The 12518-nt window shown below is 43.8% G+C and overlaps 1 protein-coding gene across 2 annotated transcripts; it reads right to left on the bottom strand.

The window, feature by feature from the left end:
- Nucleotides 1-1834: 1834 nt before the first annotated feature.
- On the bottom strand, nucleotides 1835-12468 carry LOC115609599 (vascular non-inflammatory molecule 3-like). 2 transcript variants are annotated; one of them, XM_030490014.1, is made up of 8 exons: nucleotides 11657-12468; nucleotides 8185-8426; nucleotides 7966-8096; nucleotides 6704-6896; nucleotides 5815-6106; nucleotides 4448-4818; nucleotides 4111-4281; nucleotides 1835-2463 (listed from the first exon to the last, which is right to left on the bottom strand). In XM_030490014.1, exons 2-8 carry the CDS (start codon nucleotides 8395-8397, stop codon nucleotides 2314-2316), a joined length of 1521 nt encoding a protein of 506 aa, XP_030345874.1. In that variant the 5' UTR covers nucleotides 8398-8426; nucleotides 11657-12468; the 3' UTR covers nucleotides 1835-2313. The 2 variants fall into 2 exon arrangements, with proteins under 2 accessions (XP_030345874.1, XP_030345873.1); XM_030490013.1 differs by lacking the exon at nucleotides 11657-12468 and adding an exon at nucleotides 11313-11637.
- Nucleotides 12469-12518: the final 50 nt, after the last annotated feature.

Raw genomic sequence — 12518 nt, 5'->3', positions numbered from 1 at the left:
AAGTCAAAGTGTGTTCACATGTCATGCCAGCAGTGGTTCCTCTTTTACTTTCTTCTTTTTTCATCCTTTTCTTTTCCACATGAGCAATTCTAGGCCAGGTAATAAAAGCATATTTCACCTGAAGGGCAGCCAAGGGTGAGATGGAGGCAAGCGGCAGGGCGCATGAGGAGGAGGTGCAGTGCTGGCTCCATGCCTGATTTTGCAGCTCTTGCAGTGCCTGTGAGGTGAGAGGGCTTCAGGAGGTAGAGACCTTCCCCCCCCAGTGGGGCTCCCTCTTTCTTCCATCCCTACCCCACCAGCGCCAAGGCCTGAGCTGTCTCAAGGAGTGACCAACACTAGAACAGAAAGGTATCAGACGTATCTCTACCTCTAGGGTAGAGAGGGAAAAAGCAGGGTTCAGGGGCTGCAGAGAGAATTATGTGTTCAAGTTAAAAACCTTTTTAGGATCCTTGTCAGTACCAGAGTTTACAAGTCAGGGTAGCTCTTGTCTTTCTCAGGGTGTTTCCTTGAGCTCTCCCAGGGCAGGCAGGTAAGTCAGCAGCACTGAGGATGGATGAGGAAGCACTACCATAGGGACCATCCCCAGGGCAAAGCTCCTGGATGCTCTGCTGCAAACACAATTTCCACCGTATGTGCCTGACTGCTGACCCCAGTGGAAACCAATGGACCTGCATGGTCAGCAGGATTACAGTGCAGACCTTCATAACCAGCAGAGAATCATAGAATCATGGAGTCGTTTGGGTTGGAAGGGACCTTAAAGGTTATCTAGTTCCATCCCCCCACCATGGGCAGGGACAGTCTCTGCATGCTGTCTTGTTTGCCCTTCCCAAACTGTTGCCCGTTATGGAGACAAGGGTCTCCTGGGGTGCACCTGACTGGCTCGGGGAGCAGGGTCAGCTCCCACCATGCAACGTGGCCATCTGCACCCCATATGCACTACAGTCATCTGGGATTAGCAGTGCTGCAGGTCGGTCATAAATTCCCTTGACCAAAACTTCCTTGTCTGATGAAAGACTTGTCTGGGTTACAAGTACAAGGCAGGTGAGAAAAGGATGAGGTGCTGGGGCACCAGCAAGCATGACCTGGAGGCCCTGTCTATCTTGAATAACTGCTCTCAAGTGCTACAGTTCCTCCCCTGGGTACGATCTCAGCTGTTTCAATTCCAGGATGAAGCAAGTCCTGGAAAGAACCTCTGAAGTTGCGTGCTAAGACGCAGCAGCACATGGGAAAACAGAAATTGTGTGATTTCAGCAATTTCTGGATAACATATGTTGGTTTGTATGGGATGGGAAGCCAGAGTGTTTCTTATGTGCCACACTTCATGCAGCTCAGTGCTAAGCACGATGTGGGCTTTTAGTAATCTGAAGGCCAGTAGGTGCAAAAGACTGTGGGATAAGCATTGAGTCTGGGACCACCGAAAGGTGTATGTGGTGCGAATGAGGCCTGTTGCTGCAGAACACAATAGAAAATAGGCCCAGGACTGTTATATCATTGCTACAAGTTCCAAATAATGCCCATTTCTCACATTAAATGGTAAAATACGTTTCAGGTACTAAAACACTGCCTATTGCCTATGTTCTCTCAGTTTTGAAGAATTTTTCCAAATATCCAGGAGAAGGTGTTAGTATACTATGCATATATGGTAAGCCTGATCTGAAAAGCATTGGATCCAGCATGCATCTGCCATGCACAATGCAATGCAAGCTCAAAGGGACGGAAGAACTGAAGATGCTTTACAGAGTTCAGCCAGACTCAGTGCCTGTGTGGATTATGGAGGACCACTCTCTCTCTAAGGTTGCATCTAAAACTATTTTGAATATGTTTTTCTCTTCATTGTGGAGTCCCTTGGCGAAAATGAGGCAAAGACCCATCAGGTATTAGGGAGGCCCTATTGACTGGTGCGTAAGGCTGAGAAACACGGACACTTGGTGCAGTGTGAAAAACAGGAAGGGGCAAAAGGGACAAAAAGTCTTCCTTAGAAAAGACTTGTTCGGCAGCAACTGGCAAATTTCACACATTTCAGTATCAGTCTTCTTTCTAGTGCTATCCTGGCAATCTACATGATATCTTTGGGAAAAAAAAAAATTCTAATTAAAGATGCCATGTGACAGAGCATTCATACTGAAAATAATTGCAGTGGCTCAAGCATTATTAACAAGGTATACACAACAGAGTGATCACATCATTTCCTCCTAAATAAATCCAACTAACACAGCTGCTGAGCAGAAGTGCAAGATTGCAGAACAGAAATGATACAGGATAACCGCCATGACTCATGAAAAGGTGGATCAGTGTAGGAAATTCCCCTCCTGTCTATGGTGACTGTGTAACAGCTGAGTCACGGGATGGAGACGTTCGCAGAGGATGAGGCAGGTCCTTTTCATAAAGCCTTCCAAAAAGCGTCGCTGTTATGAGTGGTTTTGATGTGCCATGCTTACTTTTCAAACGTCCATCACGTAGCACCTAGTTGAAAATGGAAAGCATGATGCTAATAGTTCACTAACAGAGTAGCAATATTGCACAGCACAGAAAGGGTAGGCCTTAGATGCTGAACATTTTGATGCAGCACTTTTAAAATATGACCATGAGAATGAAAGAAACCAGAATTCTCTCTGCCTCTGCAATAGCTTTGCCACATTCCCTTGGACCCGAAGGTCTTTAAAATTTCCTCCAGCTGCATCTTTGGGGAAAAAAAGATCATTTTCTCCTCATAAAAAGGTGAGAATAACTGATTTGTTACATTCTCCTTAGTTACTCATACAGGGCAATGAAGGTTATACACATATCTATGACAATAATTTGAAATCTTTCTCAATTTGTAGACGCCAAAATAATTTCAAGATGGAGGATGGGTATTTCAAACTATTGACCATATGTTGCTTTTCTTAGTTACTTTTTACAGATCAATTTAAAATCACTGTGGTTCATAGATGGCAAACACGTGCAACTTTTTAAGAGCCTCTGTAACAAACAATAAGCATGTATTAATTGAGAAAATATCACAGAATGGTTTGGGTTGGAAGCAACCTGAAAGACCATCCAGTTCCAATGCCCCTGCCATGGGCAGGGACACCTTCCACTAAACCAGGTTGCTCAAAGCCCCATCCAACCTGGCCTCAAACACTGTCAGGGGTGGAGCAGACACAACTTCTCTGGGCACCCTGTTCCAGTGCCTCACCACCCTCATAGTGAATTTTTTTTCCTGAAGTCTAATCTAAATCTCTCCTCTGTCAGCTTAAAGCCATTTCTCCTTGTACTGTCACTATATGCACTTGTAAAAAGTCCCTTTCCAGATTTCTTGTAGGCCCCCTTTAGGTACTGGAAAGCTTCTATAAGGACTCCCCAGACTCTTATCTTCTCCAGGCTGAACAACCCCAGTTCTCTCTATTATTTTAAGTTAGACCATGGCCATACTTTAGCATACCAATAAATGTATGATTTTACAGAAGTCCCGTTCAAAACAAATATGCAGGATGACCTACCTTGTAAAGAAATCACCCTTGTTTGCCCTAAAACTTTTCAAGTCTTTTGCACTGTCTTCATTGTCTCTTATAAGCTATTAAATACCTCTTCCAAATCAATTAGGATTTCATCTAGCCACCACAAAAATGTAATCTAAGGTTTATGAATGAAAACATATTTTGGCAAAAACATATGATGAAGTTTCAAATAAAAAATCCCAACCCTACAAAACCCTCAAAATCCCCTTTAATATTTTTAACTGCATAAGGTGTATGCTCTTTATGCATGATACTCAATAATCATTCTTGCTTGAACAATTTCTCAGAGCATTTGATTTAATTATTTCCTAAAATTTCCATTAGCAGAAACGTGTAGAAAATGGCTACTTGAAGGCTGCTATTTATAGATTTGGGACCTAAAGTGGGAAGGTGTATTTGCAAAAGAATACACTGAAGAGATTCTCAACCTTAGCATTTATTTGTTCTCACCAGTAAGGGTTAGTTCAATCTGTCCTTTTAAATGTTCCCTTGAGTTATGGTCTGCAGAACCAAAGAAAATGGTTCTTAGATGTAACTTTGCTGCCCTATTGGTTTCTAGCACTACAGCTTGGAAAACCTTGTGTCAAACAGTTCCAGGGTTTCCCATTACCTTGAACTCCCCAGGGGCCAGCTGCACCCCACTGTACAAGACTTCTGGAAAGACATAGTTGGTGCCAAACGTGCCGCTGAGGGAGAACATCTCAAACTTGGTCTGAGCTGTCTCCACCGGCTGCCCACATGTTTCTGGATCTGTGCTCTTGCACTTGAGCAGTGTGCATATCTGCGGGAAGAAGATACAGAAAGGCAAAATACCACTAAGCTTTCAACAATCAAGAACTGGTTTTGATAACAAGAAAAGTTCTCACAATGCAGTAATGAACATGTATTTTAAGGTGGTTGGGATGTAGGCAGATACAACCTACATTCCCCACTACAAAAACAATTACCTGCCAGTGGTATTTTATGAGAGAACCATGAAGCCCATCAAATGCACCCAGGACATAAACTTCATCTTTGCTCTTGTTTGACATCCGATAGATCAAATGGCAGCATAGGTCTCCTTGGCAAACTGTGTAATTTCCACCTTTGTGCCTGAGTTCACTGAAAGTGAATATATCCTTCCGGACAGCTCCCAGAAATGTGTCTTCTTCTGGAAATTTCTTGATGCTTGTGGCATACAAGCTCCAGTTGATGGCCGGGGGGTAGTTGGGGGAAAGACGGGGTTGTGCATTCAGCTCTGCTACTAGGAGACGTCCCTCATCAGTCTCACTGTCGTAATGGTAGGCGGCGGGTCCCTCTGGTGTGAACAGCCCACTGCCTGCCAAGGACACCCACCAGCCCTCTGTCAGCCGGCACCCCTAGCACGGCTCATCAGCGGGGACAGCTTCCCCCATGACACACCAGTGGGCTTGCTCAGTGATGCTATTTTCAGTCAACATGTTACAGAGAATTTTGGAAGAATTTTAAAGCACAGAATGGCTAAAATTCCCACCGCAGTGTAAAAATGTGACCTAAACTTCACTGGTTTTGTGCTTTGCTGGATTTTGAAACTGAGCCTTATAAGGCAATTTGGCAATTTGACACAGGACCATCTCTTTTTTTTTTTTTTTTGTAAAGAACTTAGGTTCATTTAAATATAAATCAGAGCTCTAAGATGGCATATTTGCCAAAGAAGGAAGCCATGGGGGTAATTACGTGGAAGGAAACCCAGGGCAGTGGCTTAAACTCAGATCTGTCTATCTAGAACATAAATTTTCCTTTCTGGCTTTCACTTTGGCTTCAGGGAAGAGTTATAGATGGAGCTACAGCAATGTTTTCTCAGTTGACAGAAAAAAGTGGCAGTAAATATCTATTCAGATCAAACCAAAACGTAAATATCTCTAATTATTCAACAGCCACAAAAACTGAAAATGGTTTATTCAATATACAAGAGGAATTCTCCTTTTAGTTTTAGGTTATTAAGTTCTGTTTAAATTTTTTTTTTTTCATTTAACTGTTGATTGAATTTTAAACTCAAAATGCTGCTTCTAAATGAAAGGTTGAAAATTAAGTAAAACTTTGTCCTATTTTTTAAATAAAATTTCACATTTCAATTATCAAATTTTCATGCCATGGACTTCCTAATTTACACTCTTCCAGAACAGTCAACATTTTCTTGCCTGACTCTATTTAATACGTTCAATACAACGTCAAGAAAATTTTTATTTTGATTAAAACATTATTTTCCAGAGACGTCATTGTTTGTAAAACATTCCTGCCTGCTTCTGAATCCAGTACTTTGAAGACAATTTCCTTTTTCCCAAATGCAACTCACCTGTCATTGCAAAGCTGATGTTATGAGTATTTGCTGAAAGTAAATTGACGCCCATGCCCATAGCCCAGGCAGAGTGAAACTCAACCGCAGTCAGAAAGGGCAGGACATTCATCCAAGCTGTTGGGAAGAGCACGGTGTCCACCTGCAATTCACTCACCAGGACCACAGCAGGCTCATGGAAAAGGATGTCAAAGCAAGTGAAAATGCCAAACTTCCCAAAGGGGGTCTCAAAGGTGATGGCTTCTGGCTCTTTTGGGTAATTAAACTGGGTTTCTCCTCTAAACAGGTTGTACTGCAGGTGAAGAAAATGCCATATTAGAAACTAAAAATAAGGCAAGATTATGAACATCTACTTTCGTGTCTGAGATTAGGTTTTAAGGCAAAGTTGGGGGTTGAGATACTTCAGCTGGCTGGTCAGTGGGTTTGCATTCATCCAGCCAACACTTTCTCCCTGCAAAATGGGGTGGCTGTGCCCCATCTGCCCCCTGAAAGCAATGCCCAGCCAATCTAAACTGCTAAACCCTGCCAAGACATCACCTGCTAAAGCTCTATCTATCTTGCCTAAAAGTGCACCGAGGACCAGCTAATATTTACTGAGTATGGAAAACTGTCACTGGTTTTTTCCCATTTACTATCATAAATGTAGCCTTTAGATGTTTGATATCTGTCATGCACTCTGCTACTGCAGTGCTCCCAGGAATAACGCCTGATCGAGCAAACATTTGCCTGCTTTACCTGCTGTCCATAAGATTCTTTCATCGGATCATCCTAGATTGGTTGTCATTCAACAATAACATAAAATTATTGTGTAAACCAGCTGAAATCGGTACCAGAGAAATGAAAAATATACTGATAGTCAATGACCGGGTGACGTGAAGCACCTCCTTACCTTGTGGTAACGAGCCACCAGTTTCCCCTCTGGGTCAAAGACGACGTCAGTGTTGTACTGATAGCGACCATCCTCGGGGCAGCTGGGATCACTGGAGTTACATGGCTTCTTGTCCCCGATGTTTGCAACCACATAGATGGAGTTATTCCTGGCCATGCAGCTGAGTCGTTCCTGCACTGGAGCAGGAGCAAATCTGATGTATTTTAGGGAAAAGAAAAAAAAAAAGAAAAAAATTTACAAGTTTAAATTGAGATATGGAAGAAATGCATTCAAAATTACTATTCCACTAACTCCACATCCCCAGGTGCTGGAAAGGGATAGATCAAACCATAGCTTCTGTTCACTTTCTTCTCTGTTCATAACATCATTCTTAATTGCCAGTCATTTTCACCTTTGAAAACTGGTCTCCCTGTGTTCTTCTTTTCTGTACCCTTAACAATGTTGTTTTCTGTGTGAATATAGTTCCAAGCTAACACACATACAAAGATATGGACATCTTCAGAAAACAAGTGAGAGAATAAATCAATATGTAGGCATAAATATAAAGTAATTTAAACAATTGTTCAGGCAGCTCTAAGCCTTGATTTCAAAAGATTATTTCAGCCTTTTTTTAAGACTTTTCACTCTGTTTAAGGTAGCTGCCCATAAGCGTCTAGTAAAAAGTGACCACAGCTTTTAGAGCTGAGGGCTACTAACATATGGTTTCATAAAGCCTCAGGAAAGAAGAATACAAAAGCTTAGCTTGGACACAAACCCCGTCCTGTTGATGTGCCCTGCTGACACCACTCAGAGCAGCCCTGTGTAACACAGCAGCCTGTGCAGGCGGATGGATTTCTAAAAGGCACTTCTTTCAGATCTAGATAAATATTTTGTATAATATGATTTAGAAATCACCCAGCCACACGTAATGAGGACTGAATCACCTTGCCTAATCTGTGCATCTGACAGGATACTTACAGAAGATTTTCACAATTGGTCTGAAGAGATAAAGTCTTGCATGCTTTAATAACTGATTTTGCCTAACATTTCCTCATTTTTCTCCTCTTGCAATTTTTAAAAGTGAAAGTGTCTCAATGATTTTTACCTTGCATAATCCCATTACCATCTAATTAAGAGTTCTTTTTGATGCACCTCATTTCTACAGTGCTTGGGATTTTTAATAGATTAAAAGAATTAGCCGGTTTGGGGCATTTATTGGGAGCAGTTCATGACTCCATGAGACACTAGCTTAAAAACATATAAATCACTGCGGAAGAAATCACCTTGTGGGGTCAGTGCAGGGAATCCAGTTCACCGCTGGATCAGGGATATCCTCCAGGTAGGGGTAGATGGTTTCTCTGGTGAAGCGCCAGCCGTAAATGCCGTCTTCAGGAGTCACAATGATGCGCGCACCCTGGCGTAACAAGAATTCACCCATCAACAGACAATCATGAAGGTCAGCAGGAGCAGAAAACACTAATTGACGGCACTCGCAATAGTACCTGCTGGGCAGCTTCCTTGATGGCCCCTTCCAAGACATCCATGTTGCTGTTCATCAGGGCCAAAGCATCATCAGGAGAAACAGGTTCATCGGCAGTATCCGGCAGGATGACGGCGTGCTCATAGACCGCTGCAATGAACGTGTTGGAGGCAAGGGCCTGAAGGACTGCGAGTGCAAACACTGCAGCGTGCAGGAGAGGCTGGAACGGGAGCATGGCTGGTGCCTCGCAGCTTGTAGATTGGGCTTGGGGAATATAAACCAGATAGAAAGAGGAGGAGTAAAGGAAATAATCTTCTATTGAGTAATCTGGGAAGGTTCTGCCAACAATCAGAATATTTATTTACAGTAAGAAGTCCAAGAAACATTTCTAGACATTGAATCTTTTCTCTAATTTGAAATGCTGTAAATAAAAGATGAACAAAAGGCTAAGAGTGCATGTCAGAAGCAATGCTGATCTGTGGAGAGAACACTCCATTTCTACATCCCTATCCATGCTTCCAAACCCATCTTGGGATGAGCCTAGACTCCCTTGGTTATGACCCATTACTCCATATAACCTTACAGCATGTGGCTGCTATCAGTTAAAAAATCAGCCAGTGCTGAAGGCAGACCACCTGCCTGAAGTGCAGCCCTCATGTTTCAGAGCATAGCTGATTTGTCTGCACTTAGAAGACACACGGTGCTGCCACGCTTTTTGCCTTTCGTCAATCATAGAATCATCATAGAATCATCGAATAGTTTGGGTTGGAAGGGACCTTCAAAGGTCCAGCAGGCAAGAGCCCTACACAGGTGCTCGTTCACTCTCCCCTGGTGAGATGGGGGAAGAGAATCAGAAAACTCATGGTTGAGATAGACAGTAAAGCAAAGCAGAACAAGGAATTCATTCACCACTTAGAATCATAGAATAGTTTGGTCTGGAAGGGACCTTCAAAGGTATCTAGTCCAATGCCCCTGTAGTGAGCAGGGACATCTTCATCTAGATCAGGTTGCTCAGAGCCCCATCCAACCTGACCTTGAACATTTCCAGGGATGGGGCACCATCCATCTCTCTGGGCACCCTGTTCCAGTGTTTTACCACCCTCATTGTAAAGAATTTTTTCCTCACATCCAGCCTGAATCTCCCCTCTTTTAGTTAAAAACCGTTACCCCTCATCCTGTCACAACTGGCCCTGCTAAAAAGTCCTTCCCCATATTTCTCATAGGTCCCTTTTAAGAACTGAAAGTCTGCAAGAAGGTCTCCCTGGAGTTTTCTCTTCTTCAGGCTGAACAACCCCAAAACTCTCAGCCTTTTCCCATAGGAGAGGTCCTCCATCCCTCTGATCATTTCTGTGGCCCAACTCTGGACCCTCTCCAACAGGTCCATGTCTTTCCTGTACTGAGGACTCCAGAGCTGAATGCAGTACTCCAGGTGAGGTCTCATGAGAGCAGAGCAGAGAGGCAGAATCACCTGCCTTGACCTGCTGGCCATGCTTTTTTGGATGAAGCCCAAGGTACAATTATCATGTCATCAGTCAATGGCTTATTATAGTTGTGGCAGGTGCCCTGAGAGTGCCCTCCTTTCTGGACTCAAACTGCAATGTAAACTAACCCTTGAACTGTGCTGATCTCTCTGCCTAGAGCTAACATACTAGCTTGTCCCCTGAGAAAGAATTAAACAATACAGAGGTTTTTTTTACTATTTTTTGTCACAAAAGGCATTTTTTGCACAATAAAAAATTTGAAATTACTCACACAAAACACTGTGTCTGAAACCAGGACTCATGGAAACAATTGCCGTATAGAATTTTATAAATAAAATACCTATATATATCAATAAATAAAAAATACCTATATATACCATTAAAATACCAATACCTAAAGGGGGCTCACAAGAAACCTGGAGAGGGGCTTTTTACAAGGGCATGTAGTGACAGGACAAGGGGTAATGGCTTTAAACTGAAACAGGATAGGTTTACATTGGACATTAGGAAGAAATTCTTCGCTATGAGGGTGGTGAGACACTGTCACAGGTTAGCCAGGGAAGCTGTGAATGCCCCATCCCTGGCAGTGTTCAAGGCCAGGTTGGATGGGGCTTGGAGCTACTTGGTCTAGCGGAAGGTGCCCCTGCCCATGGCAGGGGGCTTGGAACTAGATGATCTTTATAGTCTCTTCCAACCCAAACCATTCTATGATTCTATGAATCCTCAACAGGACAAACTGACACTTCAGAGATTCTATGATTCTAAGACCTGTGATGTAGCTGTCCAGGGCACAGGCCTCCAGAGCAGACAGCACCAAAAGCACGGCAGAGGTATGAGCTTTAGGGAGCCCCATGTCTGGAGCCTGGAAGTCACCCAGAAGGAGGACGGGGACAAGCAAAGCCAGGGGACTTAAAAGGAAATTCTTGCAGAAACCTGGGAATTCCCCAGAGCAGCAGAAAGCCGACACCAGGAGATGCCTTCACCCTGCCCGGAAAGCCTCACACATCAACGGCAAGAGAGCCGCAGCATTGAGCAATTCTGCCTTGCTCCACCAGCAGAGAAGCCACCACTGTGCTGCAGCCGAAGAAACACATCACCTGCCAGATCTGCGAATGGTGCAGGTGTGGCATTGCTGTAGTAATCCAGCTCCAGGCAAGCCCAGGTCACAGCCGGATAACAAGCCAGAGTCTGGGAAATCTCAGCGAAGACCAGCACTGCCACATTCCCAGCCAAACGGGAGGGCACAGGGGTTGCAGGAGGCAGGGCTGCAGGAGGCAGGGCTGCAGGAGGCAGGCGGCTGGCCCCGAGCTCGGTGCTGCAGCACAGACACTAGCTGTGCTGCCTCAGCTCACTATGGCAATGGCTCAGGGTTCTGTGGCATTTGGGGGCAGCTCCACATCACAGCAGGGCTGCCCAGCAGGCTGTTTGTCTAAGCAGAGTCACCAGCACACCACTCTGAGCTGACTGGTGTGAGCACACCACTCTGAGCTCTGAAAAACTCTGGTCCTAAAGGTCTCTGTTGGAAAACCATCATGAATGGGACCCACAATTTCTAATTTTTGCCTATTGCAACCTGCTTTCTCATGTCTGTATAGCACTCCAGCAGAGATCTTGAAGCTAAAGCTACACATGCACAAAAATTACTTGTATCTGGTTGCCCATTTCTTACCTTCTTTGGTTCTGACTCAGCTGTCAGGTAATGAAACGCTTTTCTGCTGCACTTCCCTCGAAGAAGTGTTTATTGTTACCAATGGTTACACACAGCCTTGTCTTATACAGACTGAGTTGTTACGTGGATAATGGGTAGATTTCATAGGATTACTTTCTGTATGCTTGACTCACTTCACGCAGTAACACATTTCACAACAATAAGCGTTATGCAATCTTTGTAAAAAAAGAGTTTAGTGCCATGATGTCTTACGCCAGTCTTCTATAGGAAAATACCCAACACACAAATACACCTAAACCAAACCACAATGGCCATGAACCAAATTCCAAATTCAAGATACTCACCAGATTCAGGGTTGGGATCATACTACTTGCACACACATTCCCTTAGCAGAGGACTGGTATCAGCAGTGAATGAAACAGAAGCAGCTGCCTCTCATCTGAATCTGGCCACACACTCCTGCTGAAGCCCTTCTGCATTGCAAGATGAGACCTTCTCGTGTGCCATATCCTCCCTTAGATCCAGATCCTTTTCCTGGGAGAGTGCTGTGGTATCACGCACTGGTTCCTGGGAGACAACTACACTGAGTTTTTACCTACAGGAAGAGGGTCACACTGGATAATCCCTTGCTGGGCTGAGATCAGTCTGTGGTGACAGAGTAACTGACTCCAACAGTGAACAAGGTTTTAAGAGAGTGTGGCTCTAGCAGTAGTTATTTTAAGCTTCCATGAGTCAGAACACATTGTCCGGGGCTTTTGATAAATGTATCATTATGTTTGTTAGACATGACACTATGTTATGTCACATGAAAGCATCTATTTACATTTGAAAACAGGAAAGGTCATATGGTGCACAGCAGTGATAATCAGTGCTGGACTTTGGACTGTATTCACGCTCAAATTTCTCACCAGTTCCATAACAGAAGTACATGGGACTGAGAACATTGAGAGTACCATGCTGAGATGAAGAATTGTGCCAGTGTAGGGAAGAAGAGGGAGAAATTAGACTACTAGGTGTTTCTGACCACTTTTAAGAGCCACAGAACATGCACATTTTTAAACACTGATATGCTGAAGGAAAATCACTAGGGTCCAGCTACAGCAACATAGCTGGGGGAGAAGAGGAAACAAAGATGTGAACAGTGCCTTCTCACCAAGAATAACTGGCCTTAAATGTAAATCTAAACTCCCTAATCCCTACATCAAA

This window comes from Strigops habroptila, chromosome 6, assembly GCF_004027225.2.
Source record: "Strigops habroptila isolate Jane chromosome 6, bStrHab1.2.pri, whole genome shotgun sequence".
Classification (NCBI taxonomy): Eukaryota; Metazoa; Chordata; class Aves; order Psittaciformes; family Psittacidae; genus Strigops; species Strigops habroptila.
This window is presented reverse-complemented; position numbering and strand designations above follow the sequence as displayed.

Coding starts and splice junctions, on each gene's coding strand:
- LOC115609599 (XM_030490014.1), bottom strand. CDS start 8,397: ATGCTCCCGTTCCAGCCTCTCCTGCACGCTGCAGTGTTTGCACTCGCA. Junction 6,107..6,703: donor TGGTGGCTCGTTACCACAAG/GTAAGGAGGTGC, acceptor CTTCACCTGCAG/TACAACCTGTTTAGAGGAGA. Junction 4,819..5,814: donor CATCAGCTTTGCAATGACAG/GTGAGTTGCATT, acceptor TGTCCTTGGCAG/GCAGTGGGCTGTTCACACCA.